The sequence below is a fragment of the Diachasma alloeum genome, unplaced genomic scaffold (assembly GCF_001412515.2).
Source record: "Diachasma alloeum isolate Michigan unplaced genomic scaffold, Dall2.0 Dall_scaffold_00648, whole genome shotgun sequence".
In the NCBI taxonomy this organism is placed as follows: domain Eukaryota; kingdom Metazoa; phylum Arthropoda; class Insecta; order Hymenoptera; family Braconidae; genus Diachasma; species Diachasma alloeum.
The window spans coordinates 645,157-668,183 of record NW_021680780.1 but is presented as its reverse complement, the minus strand read 5'-3'; the positions used below and the strand labels follow the sequence as shown (position 1 = coordinate 668,183).

The following is a 23,027-nucleotide window of genomic DNA, read 5'->3' as shown; positions in this document are numbered from 1 at the left end:
TTTTTTTTTTTTTCAACATATCTCCCTTATTGCACTCACAACAAGTTATTCTGGTAATGGTATTTATCTTTGCACTACTATACATTCTCCTTCTCGATTTTTGTTAAAAAACCCATTGCAGAAATACTGCTTCTTCTCTGTATATTGCTACTTATTATGAAGGATAAATGAAGAAAGACAAAAAGACAAAATGTAAATAATTTCTTCGCACTCACCATTGCGATCAAACCACAAGTGAATCTCTAATATTTGATTCTTTGTAGATTGAGTCAAAAGTAAATTATATAATATAATATCAACAACTTATTGTAAGATTACGAAGGATGATGATGATGCGCTGACGGCTGAACAGTGTGTCCCGAATGTTGGGTGAGATGAGACTCTTATATAGAGAGCTCCTGTTGCGCAGAGGAATACAGAGGCGGGTTGGGATACTATACACCATTCCCAGTAGTGTTATAGTGTTATACGGTTGGAATATAGTCTTCCTCACCTGAATTATGATTGGTCGCGCGTACAACACGATACCTCAACATTATTTTGATTCAATTATACCATAGCCACCGACCTACGTAATTTTCCCGGGTTATTTATGACTATGGCAAATAATCATTATTTACCCCCTTAACAAGGCAAATGTTGAATAATTTTAATAACAACTTAATGTGAACATGTATCCTATTCCATTTATTTAGAAGCTCAATATATGTCATCTACTATATTGTTGAATACATTGATTGATTTTTGTTCTTAAGACATGCTCTGTTTGTCGTACAACTACATCACTATTTGTTTTGTATTCGACTGCATCAACAACATCCATATAACGCAACGCGTGATCACAATCTAACGGAAATATTCAAAGTTTACTTTTCCATATTGGTTATTGGAAGAAAAAAGAAGAAAAATACACATGTACATTGCCATTCAAACATGGAAAAAATGAACACTGTTCTGCGTAGAAGAAATTTTCATTCGATTGAAAAATAATATGTAATACGTTGTTTCAACCTTTCACAACCCTCAGATATGCACTGATTCGAATTAGATACCACAAATGTGTAGTATAAAAATATTAGCCTTTTTGTTTGTTTCATTATTTTATATATTAAGATGTAGGTGGAATCTTGACATTATTTCTGGACAATAACAATGGCTGTATGAGCTGAGCTTGAAAAATACAGAGTCTTTCAAGCCACCTAGCAGTCCCATTGTATACACTACACTGGTATTCTTTTAAATCGTATATAACATTCATCTTCTCCATTCATATCTAGACAACCTTACAATTCATTCCTCAACTGTGGTCAATGTTATAAATACTTGATGGGCAGAAATGAAAAAAGAAAAAAAAAAAAAACATGAATAAATAATAACTAACATTATGAAATTAGCCGCGCTTGAACATGTTCTGAATATTCAATATCGCTTAATTTCTTCCAAACAATCATGAATATATATTTAATAATTATGATGTAATAATTAATATATCAGCACAAATGATAGGTTTGTCCTACGACTCATAAAGGTGTAATAATCTGTCAACGACAAAACAATTAATCACTTGCAAAAACAGACATGTTTTTTTTTTTTCATTTTTTTCTGAATTTTGTGGTGTTTTCGAGTTTTTATATAAATAATCAACAAATGCTACAAGCATTACTCTGATTTCTGGCCTTTCCTGGTTTTGGTAATGGAAAACCAGGGCAACACTGATCTGGTCGTACAAGGAGTTGTATGTTTCGGGATAATTCGCTATCACCTAATGATTTTAAAGAAACTCCGTCTATATGATGAATTTCATTATTGGAGCATGCACTATCGATTGAAACCTCCGATGATGTGCTCTTTAGACTATGTTTAGTTTCAAGCCGGCTGTGAACAGCGGGAGATTCTTGATTTTGGGAGAGCATTTTGTCACGGTGTTGCCGAAAGTGTTCATGCGTATCATTCAAGAGTGAACCAAAGATATTTTTCGGACTGCAAGTGAAAGATGACACTGCACCAACGGAATTTGATCGCATTTCTAAAACAGAATCCAATGAAAATCATTTGGTTCCCACAATTTAAGGCAAAATTCTCTTCTCACCTCTTGTATCTACATGTTTTGTTGGGGAATTTGCTACAGATCGTCGCGCAACATCCTGGAAAGTTATTGGAGAATAAATTCTTCTCTCCTCGGATGCTAATGCAGTAGAGCTTAAAGGAGTAACAGGTGATGATAATTTTGAAGATGAAGTTTTTATTGATGTTTCCAGGTATGGAATGCGATCAAATAACTTATTTGATGAATTGGATGTTACGGTATTGATATTGCCCACATTAGTGCTTGGTGACATTAATTTTTCAGCAGTATTCATCCATTCAGTAGGCCTCTGATTGATCACACTTTTAGTAATGCTCATTCGAGAGATTCGTTTTTCAAGCCAATATGTTTTCATCGATCCTTTCCCTTTAACTTGAATTTCACCACGTTCTTTAACTTTATACGAAGGGGAAAGTAATTCTTTCGTTGATTGTGATATGTGTATCTGCATAGCCTCACTTGTTGCTTCCATTCTTGAAGCGACATTAACAGAATCACCAAAAAGACAATAGCGTGGCATTTTTAAACCCACTATTCCTGCTACAACTGCTCCACTATGAATACCTACGCGAATTTGCAAATGCTCACCTGACAAATCAATCAAAAAAACAGTCTCAATAAATAAATTATAAATCTTATTATTATTATTATTATTATTATTATTATTATTATTATATTGATATTATTATAATAACTGATTGATTTTCACCTGTTGATCGATCTTTGAGATCTTTAATGGCTTCTACCATATCAAGAGCCATATCACATACTCGATCAGCATGGTCCGTCTCCTTAGATGGTGCTCCAGATACGACCATGTATGCATCTCCAATCGTTTCAACCTTAGGTATATATAATAATGTATTGTTTCCATCTTTCAAATATATGTAATGTATGAGGTATTCCATTCAGTAGAATGGAAAATTATTATTATTCTCATCATTAATCCGAAGAATAAGAAAAAGTTGTTGAAAAAGAATTTGTCAACTTTTTTTTGACTCTGCTCCATTTTGCCACTCCACTATCCCCTAAATAATGCATCCTTTTTACCTTGTAAACTCGATTCCTTTCGGTCAACGTATCGAATAAAGAATACATGGCATTGAGCATAGATACAACCTCCATTGGTGTTAAGCGACTACATATCTCAGTAAAAGTGACAACATCCGAAAATAAAATTGACACGGCGTCAAACATCTGTATAAAGAACAAGGCATCAACTTTTAGTTGTATATTGACTTGAGTTGGATATATTTTCTTGAGCAAGGTTTCCTCACCTCGCAGGTATCTATCGGACTTTCACCATTGCGTAGACGATCGGCCACTTGTTTTGGTATCATTTGGTATAATAATTCATCAGTACGTTTCATCTCTTCGTCCAACTTGCGCATCGATTCCTCCAATTTTTTGCTCTTGAGCTGTTCCTGATCAAGCGCTAGTTTCAATTCTACTGATTGTTGTGTTCCAGCCAACATTAAATCTCTAAAAAAATCATGATAATCATGATAATTTTTTACACAGTGATTAATAATATAATTATTTTGAGAAATGTCATTTACATTAAAATTAATAGTTGAATGTTAAATGTTAAATGTTAAATGTTAAATGGACCTGCTAAAATCATGCATTGAAAGATCATTGATATAGAGTCCAGTGGCAATCAATGCGTTCAAATCTGGCATAACCGGTGTGCCAAGATACATCATCATTCTCCAATTATCCATATAAATCATTTGACCCTTCAATCGTAACGTTTTGTCCTCCGGGGTATTGAGACTATCGTCACTCAACATTATAGTATTCCTTTTGTGGTCTGATGGACGTTCCGTTAATATCGGCTCCACAGATACTAATTCAAATATATTGTTGGTTCTATTCAATATCTAAAAAAAAACCATTAAATAGAATTAATAGATATTCATACTAAAAATAACAAGAGATTGCGTATTGAGTATTGAGTTTTTTTACCGATTGAAATTTAAAAGCAATCAAAGGTCGAACAAGATCAAACCAATGAGTTATTTTTTTTCCAATTAATTCAGGGAGAATCACCATTAAAGAATTGCCAATACTTCTGACCACCATGTCAGATCTATATAAAAATGAAAAATGATAAAATTTAATAATGAGAATTTTTCATAAAAAGTGAAGAGAGAGAGAGAGAGAGAGACTTGTAGAAAATGTAATTTCCAATTGCCATACCCAAATACAATGCAAAAAGGAAATATTTCGAATAAAACAGATGCACCGATGGGTAAATGTTTTTCTTCTCGAGTCATGGCCAATGATGCAAATGTAAATGCTCGATTGTCGAATGTTAATTGAAAGGTAACGTGAACAGTATCAAATAATACTTCTTCTCTAACAAGTTCAATTTGTAATTCCTTGTGGTAAAAATGCCTGGCTACTTCTCGAATTTGACCCATTGTGTAGTAGACAAAACCACGACGTTTACTCCGATAATGTAGTGTTAAACCTCAAAACAGTAAACAGTAAAAACATATTGAATTATCATTTTGGGCATTATGGTGGCCATTATAATAAATTTTAATAAAAACTCACCTTGACGTGTTTCATTTTCACAAATAAAAGAGGGTGCACGCATTCTAGGATAAGAAAACTTGAGATATTCATGAAGATTATCAAGCCCATTGAGAAAATCACGAACATGTCGACCAAGTACTGATAAAACACGATCATATCCGTACTGTCCCACAAATCCCACAAAATGTACACCCATCTGATCAAAGAAATCCTTTTCCGATACTCCAAGAACCTAATATAGTAATCATTATCATTTCACTCATTTTTTCTTCCCCAATAATATCGATAATATTGTACTGCTATTAAACTCACTTGAATTGCCTTTTTTGCCAATCTTGGTATTAAATTTTCAGGATACACTTGATGAACACTGAAACTCGGCTGATCTACAGCGGCCTGTCGTCGTATTTCTTCCCATTTTTCTTCACCGTATACCTGTCTAATATACTCTGCCAAATTTTCGATGATCAATCCGTACATGATTATCAAATTTTTTTATTATTTTATCTCAAGTTCTGATAATTCTGATGGCAAATAGATATGTAGTTAATAGTAATAACAGCACTCGACTGTATTACAGCATTACATTCGCGATCACTCAGTCAGATCAATTGCATAATTCAAAAATTATTCAACTCGAATGTTTGTGTTGTCCCAAGCTTTCTCAATTTCCCAAATATTTTCTTCTAATTTTTCCTCACTGCCTGTAAACATAATTGATGCTATTATTCATGAGCAAAAGAAAATTTAATGGATGATATTGGTTTATATTGGTATTGACTTCTTTTTTTTTTGTTTGTTTTTTTTTCCAATTGAAATCATCGACAGTCTGTACAAGTCAAACCTGAATGTGGTTTATAATTAAACTACTCTTAAATTACTGTCACGTCCAGTACATTCGGAAGACGCATACGTTGTACAATATGAGAAAAAAATTTGTTTTGAAACTTGAACTTTATAAAAACCTACGTTGTCATGATCTTTCCATTTTCGTTATACCGTGAAAAAATATACGTATTAAAAATTTATGATTTTTCAATAAAATACGCTACATTCTACCCCACAACATGAATAATTGAAAAATTGGAATCACATAAATATCAAAAGAACTACCATAAAATGATTATTACACAATGAAAAATCAGCACTATCCAATAATTGGATGTTGGTTTTTTGATTCTTCACTTATTTCACTGATATCACAAGCATTCGGATTATTAAAAAATTATATATTTTATAGAATACGGTTTTTATTACGGTGAGAGTCATGCATCTTACGATACCCGCACTGGTTAATACTTCTATTAATAAGAGACTGAATTCACTGGCAAAGACCACTGGAGGAGTCACTAAAAAAATATTCTCAAATAAACAGCACAAGCTGTAATAATGAATTTAAAAATGTATATTTCTCAATGAAAATTATTCCATTTATTAAATTTATTGAGAATCAATAATAAAGTAACAGACACACACACACACACACACACACACTTCAATAGCACATAGCGCACTCGAAACTACAACGTTTTTTCCTCTTAATTCACTGTCACTATGTAGAGTCTCCACTGACTCATGAAATGATTGTTTTATTCCTCCTTCCATTCAAGTAGTTGAAACAATGTTTGAAGAATAATGTCCGATCGGGTAGTTTCTTACGTACTATATTTTTCTTTTCCTAAAACGAGTTTTTACGAACGAGTCCAGAACGAGTCAACTAAACATGTATATATGCAGCAACACGTAAAATGAATAAATATTTATAAATATAGTCAATTGTCAAAATAATAAAATATTCAACCTGGAAAGGAGAAACCTTACAACCTCTTGCAATCTTGTCTTCGATACAACACATTTCTGTAATTGTCCTTTCTGATACGCGACCCTCGAGACCTATATACCTCCTATATACGTGGTCTAAAAATTGATTTTACATTGTCTTCATCCAATTTCTCAATGTTAGCTAAACGAGACTATCAAAACAAGGACCACTCATCTAATCGTCAATAATTAAAATTGATCCGATTCAATATGTCATTAATTGTACGGCAAAATATAAAAATTATATATATTTATTATTATTATTATTATTATTATTATTTTTCTATTGTGTTTGAAAAATATGTAAACATTCACTAATAATGAATATTGTTATTCGACTGGAAAAATTATCATTGCTGAGAGTAGAGTGCAACAAGTTGGTATGCAACATGTAGGCGCGAAATGCATTATTTCTATTCGATTTTTCAGCGCGAAATAAATTGAAAAAATTAAGGAAAACAATACAATTTCAGAATATTAAAGGTAAAATGTTAAAGGATTGAAGGATTTCAGGTGATCATGGATATACTACTTGAAACACTGAATGGTCAGAAGATTATTTCACTACTTGAATCAGACATCTTGGTTTTTTTTTTTTCATGGAAGGATAATTGCCTTCATCGAATAGCGCAGACTCATATACTCACCCCTGTCAGGACAACTAAAGGACTCAAAGGGCGTAGCAGAGAGAAAATCAATGACTGTTCATTTCAGTGGTGGTGCGGTCATATTACTCACTCAATGATTCATGAAATTTCAGAAATGGGATTTGCTCAGTTTTTTATTTATTTTTCGAAAAGCATTATATTACTCTCGAATTAATTTTTTTACTTGTTGTTAGATTGATGAAGAGTGATTTTTGTTCTAATGTAATTTTCTAAAAAGCTGGAAAATGGGTAAGCCATCACATTGAAAGCAGTGAATGAAAAATAAGTACCATTGATCTCAAAGAAATAATTTATTTTCTTCAAGCATAATAATCATCGCATTAAATATTCATTTATTTTTTTCTTCTATAATGATAACATTCTGCAACAATTATATTTCTACATATATCTAATTAACCAACATTATTTATAATTGTACATTATCAAATGTTTAATTGTAAATAGCAACGAGCTGAAACAGTAATAAGCATCAAAAGCTGATAAACTTGATGGCTAAAGACCACCGCCGGCACAGTACATAATGATAATAATAACAATAAAAAATAATTATCATAATTAATATTGAACTTTATGAATGATCACAGATTATTTGCTGATAATTTTTTTCATCATTTTTGTTTGGTATTGCATGCTCCCCTGCGCTCGCTCAGCCTTGGTGATCATTGAATCTAACTTATCCAAATGAGAGGTCATTTTTTCATTAATATCAATTTTTTTATGAGATACAGGGCTCGATTCAACATTAACATTCGAAGTTTCAACTGTTAATGTTCCATGTTGAAAATTTTGGAAATCATCTTGAGAATCATCAGTAGCTATTTCGGCTGGAGTATTATCTCGTGAAGCAACCCGTACTTTCAATAAAGTTCCCAAGCTCCCGCAAACAGTCTGTTAACAACGAAATAACATATTTCATATTCAATCACGAGAAACTTATTCATAAGTCAATACCTTGAATCTATTAATTTTCCTCTGCGTTGCGGAAAGAATGTTATTCAGTTCATCAAGACCACCCCCAATGCGGGCGGCCGACTCATCGGCCTCATTCAAATCCTAATAAAAGTTAAAAAATCACTTGAAAATTAATATATTTATTATTTAATGATGAGAGTGTTGAAATTTAGAAATTTACTTGAGCCACAGTATTATCAACATCATCTTCCTTGATTTCTACTTTGACGTTAGAAGCTTCCCATTCTTCCTGACTGGGTGGGGTCTGGCCAAGTAGTTCAGCCCGTTGAACTGCATAGAGATATTCTCGAGACATGGTTTATTATTATTATTATTATTATTATTCCACAACTCTTTTCATATGTCCAAATGGGTCATAAGTTTTTCTCAATTTCTGACATCTATTCCTGATATCATCACTACTGTATCATATTTCGGAGAAACGGAAAGCACCACTCAATTGGAATCCATATTGGAAATGAAAGTGCGCACGCCCGACAATTTAAGAATAAAAAGTGCTTTATAATTCATATATAACGAGATATATATTATATTCTCCTTTTTTTGTCAAGTGTTGCATGATTATCTTTCATTAACAGCTCAAGCTCAAAAAATGCTGAAAAATGCATGTTTTCACTGCATTCCAAGCAACTTCCACCTGGAATTCGTCAAGTAATTACTTGAAAATGTTCATAAGTATATAGCAAATGATTTGTCAAAAGTTATGATCGATGAATTATAGAAATCCTCATTACCAGCAGAAGCTTAGATAAATAAATATATGTATGCCAACTCAGGCGCCGCCGACACAATGAATTCATCAGGTATAGTATAATAGAAAGAGATGGTCAATTTGACAACTCTTTCACATAAAAATCATGTAAGGCATTAACGTATATGGATGAGAGAATTACCTTTCTGAGAAGAGTACTAGAATTTCTTCATCAAATCCTCGTTTCATCCTCGTTTTTCCATCTTTTATCAAATTAATTGATTGAAAATAATGCATTATAGTATTTTCAATTAATTCAATGAGAAGAATTTTTTTCCATTACAAAGTAGTGTATTCTTTTCATGTAATTTTCCTGACAGAAATGCAACAAAAAAAATCCACAATTCCATTCTCGCGGCTCTTCGCGTCATATGGCATCTATTATTTCAAACATGTGACAACTTAGTATGTCTTTGCTATTTTTTTTCTCCTTTCACGTGACATACCTATTTTGTTATCAACGTAGCTTACCTCTGCAAGAAAAAAATCCTCTCAATTATCCCGAGAGCGACAAATATGTAACATACATTTTTCTCGTTATTCTAATTATTTTCTTTTTATCTGCGTATGTTCTATTTATAGCAGGAACAGGTGTGATTGAAAACATAATCTAACTGGTTTGAGACTCTCCAGTTTTTAAGTGAAAACAATATATATATATCATTAAAAATATATAGTTTGTCAATACAAAAAGTTTTTTTTTTCATCTCTTATATATGAATCAGGTTAATTGTAGAGGATCTGGTGTTGGCTATTTTTAAAAATCTTTTACAGTCATCATATGTTGAAATTCTCAAATTATTTTGATATTTTCTTCACTCTCGCTTAATTTCTCTAATTAGCTGATTCAATATTTTTTTCTCCCATCTCTGTTATTCATTTCATAATATGATATGACCTCCTCATCGTCCTTATCCGATTACGAAATACAATTAAATTTCGTAATTGAATTACGTTGACAATTGCAAGTCGATAAATGAGTGCATCGATAGAGAATATTATAGAATAGACAATTGATCTCAACAAAGAATATTTACTTTGTTATTATGAACGCCACCCTAAACACGGCCTATACTAAACGAGAGTTAAGTTACTTGGTTAGTCTCCTTGTAATGGTGAATGGAGAGAAGAATTTTTAAAAAATTCTATACCCTGCTATATCCTATCGTATAATTTAATAAAAAGAAGGAGGAGTAAAAAAAATAAGTGTACAAAATATTGGTGCTGGGAAGGTAAAAGATGGAAGAGCTCTCGAGTTTTGTGTATATGTAGGGGAGGGTGGGGCAAAACGGCCCCCCTTCAATTGTCAATAACTTGTGAATGATATTGTGAAAATTCCCAGTTTCAACTTCATTTTGAAGATAATTTTTCATTCTTCAAAACGAGCTCTAACTCATCCCAATCGGATTATTGAATCGGAAAATATTGACGATTGAAGGGGGGCCGTTTTGCCCCATCCTCCCCTATATTAATAATAACAGCACACGATCGACGATCGGATTCATGCACGAAGCGCAGTTGCCAGTTTTATCGGGGCCGATGAATCGTACTGAAAGTTAGAAAGGGAAAAAACATGGTGAAAAATGAGAGGGCAATATATAACATACAACCAAGTCTACCATGTAGTAGGTAGTATAGGCCGAGATGGCCAAATGTTCGCGGACTTTCGGCTATAGACTCGGCATTTACCGTCGTCAGATTCAGTCAGATTAGTCTGCTGCTGAGTCTGTCCGCACAGACGCGCAATTGTACACACTATTGCAGCTGCAGTTTACACACGCGTGATATAGGCAGTTAAATTTTAGTCCATCATCATCAATTGTAAACCAATAATTTCAATAGTATATATCCAACTGATTTTTCGTTTCTCTTAAAATTTGTGGGAAAGTCTTGCACAATTTTTTCTATCATCATTTTTTCTCTGGGTTATTTTATTATTTATCTGTGTTTTTCATGAATGAATGTGCGGGGGCTGAAATGTGCATGTCAAATAGACAGAGTAACCCAACTCAGTATTAAATACATTTTGTCGGTATACTCTTGTAACTGTGTAAAAAAGTGAACGAGTCAAAATATATACCTGCAGAGTGAAATCGCCCACCGACAAAACATTTAAAAGTTAAACTGCGGATTTGGTGGGTATTCGATATTGCATGGCAAGCATCACTTTATTATTTTTTTAATCCTCTCTTCATTTTCACATTGCTCATCTTTGCAACATTTTGAACTTTCAACTTTTTCTCCTCTTAGTCAAACAATAACTATTATGCTTTCCTTCCAAAATAACCTGTTCCAGATAAAAAAAAAATTAAAAAAAAAAATATCTTATTTATATCAATGGGAATAATAAATCCCTGGGGTGGAACACGTTTGTCATCCACTTTAATTCTTGATAACTTTGTCTATAAACAGAGATAATGGAATTTTTGATCCATGACAAATGTTCGACTTTGTCACAACCTTTTAGGAACGAACAGTGAACTTTTAAAAAAATAACATAATCAATTTGCTTGTTAAAAAAAGGAAAACATATATTGGATCCTAAGGAGTAAGTATAATTGTAACGAGGATGTATAATTCCATCGCAAAAAATCATATTTTATAGTTCAATGTTCAATGTTATTACTGAATATGATTTTTTTTTAAATCTCATCAAAATAAATAATGGGAACAATGTCTATCCAATGGTAGTATACAATCTTCATTTATTGATTATGTTAATGTAGGTCTGAAAAATATTGATTACCATATGGATCTGAAGAGAAGAGGAGTACATGTCGAAAATAGCTAGATAGCAAGATTAACCTGCGTTTGGCTGTAGTTGACCTGAGTGAAATACACAAAATTGGCGTATGCAATGTGGTATTGCTATGTTGGCCTAATAGATTTCAAACTTTTACTCATATCAGTACATAGTTTTTTTCCACGATTTAACTATCAATTTTAACATGAATTTTTGTCGCAATGTATATTTTGGAATTGTTCGTCTCGTCTCTTGACTACCCTTATCTGGCCAATGCCATACTCATTATTAATAAAAATATTTGTTGCGCAAGTTATTAATTTCACAATTGGCGTTAAATATGCAAAATTTAGTTTGTGTCGCTCGCGTATAATGCCACTTATTCAGTGAGATGTGCTGCTTATATGTGTGCCAACTTTTCCTTTTATTATTCAAGTGCTCAGATTGAAAGTTACACAAAGCATAAAATAATACAACCCGTGAATAGAGTAGGCGTTGACTAATTATTGAAACAATGATGGCCGGTCGGCCCGCTCTATCAGTATTTCTCAATGTTCTATCGAGTCTTGTATTATTGTCAATAATACATCTCATTATGGCTATCATACTGGTGATAATGTTTTTCCAACCAACGTACCAGCATTACAAAATTTATAATCTCTCATTTTCAATATAACGATGGTAAATGGATATTGCATTTGAAAATTCGAATGTATACATATAGTAGAGGAATACTTTCATTGCTTTCTATTTTATTTTCAGTATTCTTCATTAATACAATAGTTTATAAAAGAATTTCAAGGTAGCCCACTGCTTGATGACAGAGCCGATTGAACACCAACCCAACAAAATTTAGTGGCCAGTAAATTAACACATTATTTTATTATTAATCAATAAAATAATAATACTAAGCTCCACTGGAATCGCTTCCTTGTATGGATTTATTCCTCAGTTCCTTCTTGGTAAATAGTGATATGCTCATTTGATCACAAAAACCAATCATGAGTCATAATGTTTCCATTTTAGTTGGTCTACGTGATTACTTATTTATTAATGGCCATCTAACTCGTCTCCAACCCTCGCTAGCATCACTTGGAAAATAATTATGTCACTCTTCTCCCCCTTATATTAATTTTTCACTTTTTTTCTATTTCCAGACATTTATTACTCATTTTTTTTATTGAGTAGTAAACACGAAGAAGGAATACAATTCATGAAACTATGAGAAACCCCCAAGTGATTTACTATCCGATTTGTAATGATAATTATGTACAAAGTAGGACTAACGCTTTGAGTAAAATTTGACTAAACATTGGTCGAGTACTGCAACCAGAAGTCGATAATTTTCACCCATTGGTGAGTTATCAAAAAAATTCTAATTTGCTTATTAATATAACAAAGTCAATTCTGCAACTCTGTTCCAATTTTTTTTTCAAATTTGTATTTGAAAGCACTCATATTGAGTTTACTGACATTATAAAGAAGCCCAAGCAGTCGTGAATGGGTTTGTTGTTTTATACATTAAACATTAAAGAATGGAATTTTGTATAGCGTTTCACATCTTTGTGACGTCATAGGAAATAATTGGATGAGGTAGGAGAGGAACCGGGATTATTCTCAATATGAATAACCAGAAAAAAAAACATTCACATAATACTCAATGAATTACATATTTTTCATTTTCCATCAGGTCTGTATCATTTATGAATGGATGGAGGAGCGACAGCACAAACAGGAGATCCGAAACGTTTGGACGACTGGCGGAATACATCGGGAATAGCTATTCTCTCATGGAGTTTAATACTGCTTGGTGCATTGATCCTGAATTCTACTCTGCTATTAGCTTTCCTCAAGCGGCCAGGTCTTCGAACAATATCGAACAGGTCGGTCCATTGTTTTGACTCTTGAACATTGAGTGACGCATAAAATATTCATAGCATTAGCAGCACAAAATAAGCAAAAAACTTAGTTCCAACGATTTTTATGGAAAAAAGAATAAATAAATAAATAAATAAATAAAACAAGTGTTGGTGAAGTTGACGCTCGAAATAAATGACGAATATATGAAAAAAAAAATTGCTCGACTGCTTATTTCTTCACGTGTTTGAAGAAATATTCACTTCTAATATTTACACAAGCATAAACTGTAGCTTTCATAACTTGTCAAGGTTACAATTTTTGCCGATATATAACGGTAAGACAACTCATCACAGACGAGATGAAAAACTAAAATTAGATGATCCAGAAAAAATGAAAGCTATGTGGCCAAAATTTACAAAATTTGCATTTTCAATACTCCACACACTGTCAGCCATTTAAGGGAACATTTCCATTATAAATTGAAGTTATATAATTATCCTCAGTATCACAATAATGTTAAAACTTTTTTATCGCGTATGTAGAGAATACTAATAGAATTGATTTTTTTTAAATTTTAGATTTGTGATGAATCTGATCGTTTCCAATCTCCTCACCTGTTGCATCTTGAATCCTTTGCTGATATTGGATGCATCGGTTTTACAAATCAAACCGTGTATATGCACTCTAGCAGAAGGAGCGACAGCCCTCGTTACTACATCCTCAGTATTCTCAGTTCTTCTAATTGCCATAGATCAATACTTGGCAGTAGTCGACCCTCTCCGTTATCGCACACGTATTGATACCTTGAAATGTGGAATTCTAATAACTTCCCTCTGGATAATATCATTGACATTCAGTCTCCTAGCAGCATTTAATCCAAATCCAAAGAGTCTTTGGTTAATCTGTCAACCGAACCAGTGGGACCCTTCAAAGAATTTGAGCACAAATTTCGATTTATCAATGGTAAATTTGACAAGAAAAAATGATAACCAACAAATAGAAATTTCCATGACATATGGCTTTATTCTGGCTCTACTCAGTCTATTCGTTTATTTATTACCGTTTATTGGGGTCTGTTGGATCTACACCAGTATATATTCAGCGGCGCACAACAATTCCAAGAGAACTCGAAGAACTGGCTCCCGACCAATACTATCATCCGAAAGTTTCAGCGAGGAATATTATCCAGTGCAACAGGATCTCTCAAATGAAGATTTCCGTAGAATAACAAAAATTTCAAGTCTCTCGTCAATAGATGAAAGTACGGAAAATTCGCCTAGTCAAATACCGAGAGGTTTCTCTGAATATGCTAATCAACCATCACCAATTCAAGAGGAACAATCGACAGTAATATTCACTGTCGGCTCGGAAAAAGTCTATGTTACACCGCGACAATCAAATGATGATACCAAAGAAGCAACAATAAAAAGAGTCCCTATTTCCATATTGAAAGCTCAATTTTTAGATAAAAGAAATGACGAGAACATGGATATACTCGTAAAAAGTAAATTTCAAAATGGTGATGAGCGACAACGTAAATCATCCCATGATCTTATGAATGAAGGAGAGATTATGTTTACATTGCCTCATTTCGATGTACAAAGTGAGAGCAGTGGTGATGACGATGCGGTGGAGGAGGAGGAGGAGGAGGAGGAGGAGGAAGAGGAAGAACTCCCAATGGTGTTGGAAGATGTTGAGTGTATAGATCAAGATGGAAATTTGGGTTCACCTAACGGCATTATTATTCCATATTCTTCATTAATGAATCAAACAATGCAAACAATCTCCAAGCAAAATGATGAACAGACATGTCATGCAGGAAAATCGACAAAAAATAAAACTGATTCAACAAATGTCCAATTGAATGATAATGACATTCACGAGGACAACACTTATTCAAAATTTTCGGTGGAAAATTTACAATCAAATGATTTTCTTGGCAATATCACACCCATTGTGACAATCACTCCTCCTCATCGCGAATCCTTGCATCGTGTCTCCAGTACCAAGAGTACAAGCAGTTACATCAACTCATTGAAGTACAGAATCAGCAATGGCTCATTATTCAAACATAGAGAGGAAACGAGAGCAGCCAGAGTGAGTGCTTTCGTTATTGTGATGACTCTTATCTGTTGGACACCATATTACCTCGTATTAACATTGAGAAATTTACCATGTGATTTTTGTAAAAACTTACCACATGAAATAGACATATTAGCACTGAGCCTCTTCATTTCAACGGCTTACATCAGCCCTATGCTCTTTGGATATCGATCGAAACGTGTTAAAAAAGAATTGAAAAAACTATTTTGCTTTAAAAGAGAGTTGTCTTATAAAAATAATCGTTCTTTGATGGCGAAAAAGATTTTGAAGAGAAGGCACAGTGGAAATTTATCAACTTGCGAAATTGATAATAGATTTAATATTTTTCATTGTATTTATGCTAAGAACAAGTGGCCAAAGGAGAAAGTTCAGTGTATTCAGGTACCAGAGACAGCTCTAATTGTTGAAACATGCCGAAGTAGTTTTTCCAGTGGTGCTAGTACACAAATATCAAGTACGTCTACTGATGACTGCTGAAAGATTTGATTTTAACAATTAAAATGACAAGCGCACCCTGGTGGTGGTGCAAAATTCCAAAGTATCCTTTATGAATTTTCAATTTTCAAGTTCAATTATCTGCTTTATATATTGTCTTATAAAATCTGACAGAATGGTTAGAAAATGGAATAGTTTGACAATTTCATCCTTTTTTTGTTTCATCTTTTAGTTTTTTTTTTTTTTTTCTGAGAAAATATTACAATAATAGTATTGAATTAAAGAAATGCTATTCTAATCATTATTCTCATCCATGACAGAGTTATATCTCGTTAATGTGATTCATTTATTTTTGTATTTATATAAATTATGACAAGGATGAAAAATGAATGTCAATTATTCATAAAAAATTCATGGAATTCACCATTTTTACTCGTCACGAAGAATATATTTTTACGCTGAAAGCAAAAGATGTAAATATTTTTACGAAAATTTATTAGTTTTTCTCATCATGATTCATTACCGTTCTGCTGATTTTAATTTCATTTTTTTATACATGACCCTATATTTACATAATTCAATGGAAGTCAAGATCTCAGAATGTATTTTTTATCTTCCAAATATTTTTGTATATTACAAATTCAATATCTGGGTTATTTATATTAAATAACATGTAAATATTGTTTGTAAAGAACAGACAGGTGGCTATGAAGAGTCAAACAGACAGAAACATTAAATATATGTATTTGGAAATAGAAAATTAAAATTTTATTGGTGAATGATAGAAAAATCACAGCCGGGAATGATCAGGATTCTGTGGTTTGCTGGGAAGTCTTGGTAACTCTAGAACAGTGCCATCATCGTTGGTAAATGTTTTATTGTCATGGCCGTCTTCGGTCGTTACTCCATCGGACTCCACAGATGGACCAGTCATGAAGAACATTGTAAGTAAAAACATGATAGAACCTTGGAATGAGAATAATGATATTTTCTATAAAGCCGTTTACATTTATATGCAAGTTTAATCTTGTTCACTTACTTATTCCATAAAAACCTGCATAGAGTACATAGAGACTTTCTCGGAAACCAATAATTCTCCTAAGAGGCTCAACAAGAATTGGTAAATTACCTCCAATATTATTCATAACGAATAAAAAGACACCAACGGTTGTTGATCTCATGCTGAGAGGTACAATTTCAACAACAATAGCAAATACTATTCCAAACCACATCTCGGCTGCAACAACAATTCGACAATTGAAAAATCCAATGTCCACAATAGTTGACTGAATAATATATTAATTATTTAAGTTGAAATTACCAAAGAAATATGATATTCCGAGAGTGATGATAGCTCCCAGTGGTTCCAAAGCCACCGATCCAAAGGCGAATGGAGTGGCTATCAATTGACTAATAGCAAGGCAAGCTACTCTTGATCTTATACCCATTTTTGCAACAAATTTATCACTGATGACTCCACCAACTACGACACCAATACTTCCGACTACAATTGTCACTGCGAATAACCACCAGCTTAAATCATAATCCGGAAAATAGTCTCTGTAATAGAGGTCACAATTGTAAGCGAAGCACATTCCACCTAAAATCGTTTCATTTATTATTATCATTTTCTTTCAACTTTTTCATTTCAATTTAATCCTCTTATTTTTGTCTTACTTACCGCAGTGCCTGATACTCGCTGCGAGACAAAGCAAAATCATTCTGGGATGCAATAAAACTTTCCAAATGGATAATTTCTTTCCATCATTTCCACCTGCATCTCCGCTGAGCGCTTTACGCGCCGGTTCCACCAATGTTAATCCTGTCAGAATGGCAATGATAACTCCTATAATACCAGCACCATAATAACACGCTCTCCAACCCTACAAATATTGCAATTAAATGGAATGCATTGAAACGAAAAAAAAAAAACAAGATATCTTTCATTTTTATTTCATGTATGAATTTTCTTTCGTCGCACCAAATCCCAAGGATTCATTGCTGGCACGTATCTACCAATGGGAAATGCAATTCCATAGCCACCGTATATGCCCCAATTGAAAATTGACATGACTAGTCCACGCTGTTCTTCTTCAAACCAATCAGATAGCAAACCCGTAGCCAAAGGATTGCAACCCGCCTCCCTGTATAATTAACAACATTTTTTTTATACCTACGATCCAACAGTAAACAGATATTATGACATCACAAACATGGTGCAACACACTATATAAATTCTCTTCTTTAATGTAACTTAATTAATGTACTTACCCAGCCGCTAAAACCATCCTTAAAATCACCAATTGCCAATACTCTTTCACCATGCCCATCAATATAATGGCGATACTGAAGATTAATGTACAAACAGCCAGAGTTTTTACTCTAAAAAAATTCAAACATGGCAATTTTACAATGTATTATTTGTTTTCTCTTGTTCATATAAATACATAATATCCATATACCTGTTATATCGGTCTGCTACAATTCCAAGAATTACACCTACGATTGTAAAAACAGCAATAAAACTTGGCCCAGCCAAAATTTGATAGTCTAATCCTAGCCCATTGTAATTCCACTCGCAATAACGTGTTCCATTTATTTCTAATGATAGGCAGCTAGGAAAATATATTATTTGAAACATTATTATTATTATTATTATTATTATTATTATTATTGCTTTTTTTTTCATTAATAGAAATTTGAAAGATTACTATTAATACTCACTAATCGGAATTATTCGCTGCTTCACATTGAACTGGAAGCTCAAGAAGTGAATACGCTGATGTGTTTAATTGACATGACACATCACCGTAATGCAAATCCTCGGCGGTCGCCTTGCTTGTGACACCTGACATTAACAACATATCCACATGAAAATCATCTGAAGCGTAAAGCTCGATTATATAAAAATATTACCAATCATGTAGTGCCCCAGTTCACCCAACACGTATCCAATTGATACAATTGCCAGGGCATACGGTTTATAAAGAAATTGTAACTTTTGCACAAAATTGTTGATCATTTTTAATCTGAAACAAATTCAACAGATAAAATTGAAGAATTCAATAGATTAACGAAATTTCCTTCAATTATTCCCCCAGCTACACGGAGAGAAATGTTCAGTAAAAATTACGGAACTCTCACTTCACTCACCGATTACGGAATCGACTCAGAAAATTCAAGTGACGGTATCGTAATTTTTCACAAGAGATTCAGACAAAAATGACGGAACGCTCCGGAAAAATTCCATTACAGTTCCGTAAAATTTCCTACAATCACATTTCGCTCAGGAATTACGGAAAAGATACGTAATTTTTATTAAATATTTCTCTCCGTCTATCGAAAATTGAAATCGAGGGATGATTCCCGCCCAGCAACATGTATATTTATTCAACAACTTCACTTATCATAGTTCCATATCCACATTTTGAGTCACTATATCCGTCTTTTCTATTGCCTTGGACTGCTGATGCATCAAAACGTTTATGTAGAGAAGAAAAAAATTCAACTTCCACACGTGAGGAACATTTATTACAATTTTTTGTTCATCACAAAAATATTCGATGCAATTGTGAAGAAGAAAAATGTTATTGATGTAACTTTTGATGAATTTGAATAAATGAGTGATAGATATCGTGATGCGATGAATGGATTTGATCAACGATTTTAATCTAACGGTTTAATTGAATCATTCCGTTAGGGAAAATCCGGCCGTCTATGATAGGCAATTGATTATCCATTGGGTGCATGCTGGACTGTATGAATAAAAAATGTTGGTGTGTGCATAATGTTCTTCTATTGGGAAGTGGCACTTAAAACGGAGAAGGAAAAAAAAATGAAATTACGTTGAAATCTGAGTAGTATTGATGAGGCTGCCCATCAATGTTATATAATTGCGAATACCGTTATCGACTGTACCAATCGAGAATTTGCATGATTTACAGATAAAAGTATAGAATATATTGATTTTACTATTGAAATATTCCTACTTCCTACTTCCAAATTGTATATGATATAGATTTTACAATTAAGAGATGAATGATTGATTTACTTTTTAATGAGCAAATCAATGTGTGTCACAATTTTCAAGTCCACTAACCCCTGATGTTACTTCTAATTATGCAAAATCACGTAGTGAAAAATTTGCATAGTAAGCTTTAATTCCCTGGCCTGGGAAAATAGCTATTAATTGCAAAGAAAAAAAAACTTGGGGGATTGGATTACTGAATTGGAAGATTATAATATACGAAAATGCTATTTTAAGTAAGGAGAGAAAAAGATTCGTTATCTTTACATATGACTAAAATGTAATTCAAGGCCGGGGGATCAGGGGCTCCCACAATCATTAACTAAGAATCATTATTAAAAGGAGTATATGTGTTACCTTGACTTCAGTGCATTGTGGTGCACCGATGAATCAGGACTTTGACTTTGACCATATAGTAAATCAACGTATGAGAGTTCAAGAAACTCTTTCAATAATTGCATATTGTATTGTACAATATGAGTCGTCGGAATTTTTAAAATTACTCATTGTTGTCCACATGAAGAGGTAAGAGATAATTCGTATGTGTAGATGTGAAATTGTCGTCTTATACATGGTGGGAACTCACTGCCTTGAGCCAGAATTATTATTTAATAATGATGTTAATTTTATGCCATACCAAAATAACAAGAATTACCAGAATTATTTCACTGTCTTTCACATTTCAAGTTCATTCTAGAATCTATGTGTTATTATTTAATTAATGACCCAAACAATGTTGTACATGATCATTGATTGAATTAAATTTATAATTGCCATCAACACGCTATGTCTCTCGCTCTCTCTATTTCTCTGTTATAATAGAGTTGTAGAGAATGCTATGGATCTTCTTGATTCGTCATTAGGAGACATAAATCAAGGTGCAATAAGGAACATTAAAAGTGAAAGGGTGATGATACCCGGAAAAATAAGAATAACATCATCAGGCATAATTAACTTTTTTATCCCTCAATAAAGAATTTAAAAAAAAATAATAATAATAATAATCTCGTAGCCCGGGTTGTGGTATGGCTTGTGCGATGCACGCGCAGTTTAATTGTCATGACATTGACTGAAATAATGGAGACGAGAAGGCAAAATAATAAATAAAAATATATCGAGTTGGACAAAAATTGATGAAAATTACTAGGCGCAAATCTGTATATACGTTCCATTATTTCTACGAACAACGAGTACCGCGGTGTAACATATAATTTCGAGGAGGCATCTTATTGAACTATCGAATGAAACTTTTTTTGATAAATATTTTTTTTTTTTATCAATGGTAGAAATAGAAAGATGAGATTTTAATTACAAGTTTGAAAGAGGAGTAGTTTCGGCCAAGGTCTAGGCGGGGGAATGTTGATTACTCACAGTTATGACGACTTGACGATCCGGATTGGCCATGGGATAAAAATGTGCCCCTGATAATGCAGCTCCTAGGAGCATATATCCTAGTAAGCTTACTAACAGAGGAGCGTAAGTCATACATTCTTCTGTTACCAAAGTGCCAATGTTATAATATGAACGACTGTTCAGTCGTGCAGAACAAAACTCAAGAGAAGTTAATTTACATATATTGATACGTTTCAATTATGACGACATTCACTTTTTATTGTAGTACATTTTAAGCAATTCATGAGAGTAATTAAATTTTTATTCCATCTCTCTATAATAATAATAAGTAAATATCAATCAATTAATCAATGTGAGAGAGAGAGAGAACAAATAAAGCGTACAATAAAAAAGGACTTATGAGAGAAATAATGTCTTACCTACGATATTTGAAGCTTTGGAGTGTAATAATAAATGAAAATCACAATAACTACTTCATCCACTCTGAAATTCCAAACCCTTTACGCACCACGTGTTTATTCAATATAACATTCTATTTGTATATCTCACAGCACATTTTCCAATTCTATTTGAAAATGAGAAAAAAGGAAAATAAGACATGGATAAACCCTCTCAGCATGGGGGATGCACGATAAAGTGGAACTTGAGACTATGTTGAACCTTCATTTATAAGAGAGTCCCAAGGATCAGGCCTCCTTAGATTGTGTATGAATGTCAGTAAGGAAGGGGGAAATATATACTCATGTAAGAATTCTTGTGGGTTTGGACTAGTGACTAGTAAGCGGTATTTGTATTGTGTTAGAGTTGGGGGATACATGCTCTCCGTATTTAGATTTTCAGGGTCAATTATCCTATACACAAAATTTGCCATAAAATTGATTTTATCAGAGCGATTATTAATAATTATTAATTCATTTCCTTTTCAAATAAGATTCGATGAGCAAGATAAATGACCAATTTTCACATGAAATTTTATATTTTACTAAGCAATACATACAATTTATAAGACAAATACCTTGAAAATCACATTACATAAGGATAATATAGTTGAGCGTTGAGACATCAGGGTCACTTAATCAATAAAACCACGGAAGATACGATTCATTGGTCCAGTGTTATGGAAAAGCCCGAGTAACCGATCCGGTGGAACCCTTCCGGATTCTTAATTGGCTGATTTTATTAGTAAAAAAAAAAAAAAATTCTTACAGAAATAATGAGTCATTTACTAAGAAAATTGAATAATTTGAACACATATTTTCCGTCCCGGCGGGCGCAAAGTTACATTTCCCTCCCGCTTCGCAGGAGGGAACTCTGACTTTGCGCCTACGCCGAGACGGAAAATCGCGTTCTAATCACTGGAAGTAAAATAAAGGACCCTCAGCCGCGTGCTTACCAATCTCGCCTTCGGCTCGGCTGGTAATTGCACTGGCGGCTGAGGATCCTTAAAGTCGCAAACCACTTGCAATGTTTCATTAAATATCCATCCCCTAGCAACCATCATTGTTTTTGTTGGAATGTCACATTTTGAAAACTTTCATGGTTTTCCTCTTAATAACGAAATTTGCTCGTTTTCTGTTCAAATTTGTAGGGATATTCTATAATCAGGTGAAAATATATTAAATTAGCTTCAAATTTACGCCTCAATTATTAGATATGGAGGCTAA

At 33.2% G+C, this 23,027-nt stretch overlaps 5 protein-coding genes across 8 annotated transcripts in view; 1 reads left to right on the top strand and 4 right to left on the bottom strand.

Moving 5' to 3' along the window:
* The window catches only part of LOC107043887 (FMRFamide-related peptides), a 1,969-nt gene extending 1,615 nt beyond the window's left edge, over positions 1-354 (bottom strand). The window contains exon 1 of the mRNA XM_015265561.1: positions 216-354. Within this exon, the coding sequence (XP_015121047.1) occupies positions 216-218 (3 nt within the window). The 5' untranslated portion in view covers positions 219-354. The remainder of the gene's footprint in view (positions 1-215) is intronic.
* Positions 355-755: 401 nt separating this feature from the next.
* LOC107043880 (soluble guanylate cyclase 88E) lies at positions 756-5,110 on the bottom strand. The gene is made up of 10 exons (XM_015265553.1): positions 4,943-5,110; positions 4,649-4,862; positions 4,289-4,562; positions 4,055-4,178; positions 3,698-3,969; positions 3,364-3,568; positions 3,137-3,283; positions 2,796-2,928; positions 2,090-2,674; positions 756-2,026 (listed from the first exon to the last, which is right to left on the bottom strand). Exons 1-10 carry the CDS (start codon positions 5,108-5,110, stop codon positions 1,641-1,643), a joined length of 2,508 nt encoding a protein of 835 aa, XP_015121039.1. The 3' UTR covers positions 756-1,640.
* A 2,174-nt stretch (positions 5,111-7,284) lies between these two features.
* On the top strand, positions 7,285-17,704 carry LOC107043947. Of its 4 annotated transcripts, none has more exons than XM_015265668.2 (4): positions 7,285-7,347; positions 12,743-12,941; positions 13,276-13,468; positions 14,024-17,704. In XM_015265668.2, the coding sequence occupies exons 3-4, from the start codon at positions 13,293-13,295 to the stop codon at positions 16,023-16,025; spliced, it is 2,178 nt and encodes a 725-aa protein (XP_015121154.1). In that variant the 5' UTR covers positions 7,285-7,347; positions 12,743-12,941; positions 13,276-13,292; the 3' UTR covers positions 16,026-17,704. The 4 variants fall into 4 exon arrangements, with proteins under 4 accessions (XP_015121154.1, XP_015121153.1, XP_015121155.1 ...); XM_015265667.2 differs by lacking the exon at positions 7,285-7,347 and adding an exon at positions 10,550-10,977; XM_015265669.2 differs by lacking the exons at positions 7,285-7,347; positions 12,743-12,941 and adding an exon at positions 10,550-10,977.
* On the bottom strand, positions 7,461-8,533 carry LOC107043950. Its single transcript, XM_015265672.1, has 3 exons — positions 8,252-8,533; positions 8,071-8,172; positions 7,461-8,007 (listed from the first exon to the last, which is right to left on the bottom strand). Exons 1-3 carry the CDS (start codon positions 8,384-8,386, stop codon positions 7,705-7,707), a joined length of 540 nt encoding a protein of 179 aa, XP_015121158.1. The 5' UTR covers positions 8,387-8,533; the 3' UTR covers positions 7,461-7,704.
* On the bottom strand, positions 16,712-22,063 carry LOC107043949 (putative metabolite transport protein HI_1104). Its single transcript, XM_015265671.2, has 10 exons — positions 21,783-22,063; positions 18,900-19,012; positions 18,708-18,831; positions 18,446-18,598; positions 18,255-18,365; positions 17,965-18,127; positions 17,665-17,866; positions 17,305-17,583; positions 17,023-17,220; positions 16,712-16,949 (listed from the first exon to the last, which is right to left on the bottom strand). The coding sequence occupies exons 2-10, from the start codon at positions 19,003-19,005 to the stop codon at positions 16,774-16,776; spliced, it is 1,512 nt and encodes a 503-aa protein (XP_015121157.1). The 5' UTR covers positions 19,006-19,012; positions 21,783-22,063; the 3' UTR covers positions 16,712-16,773.
* Positions 22,064-23,027: the final 964 nt, after the last annotated feature.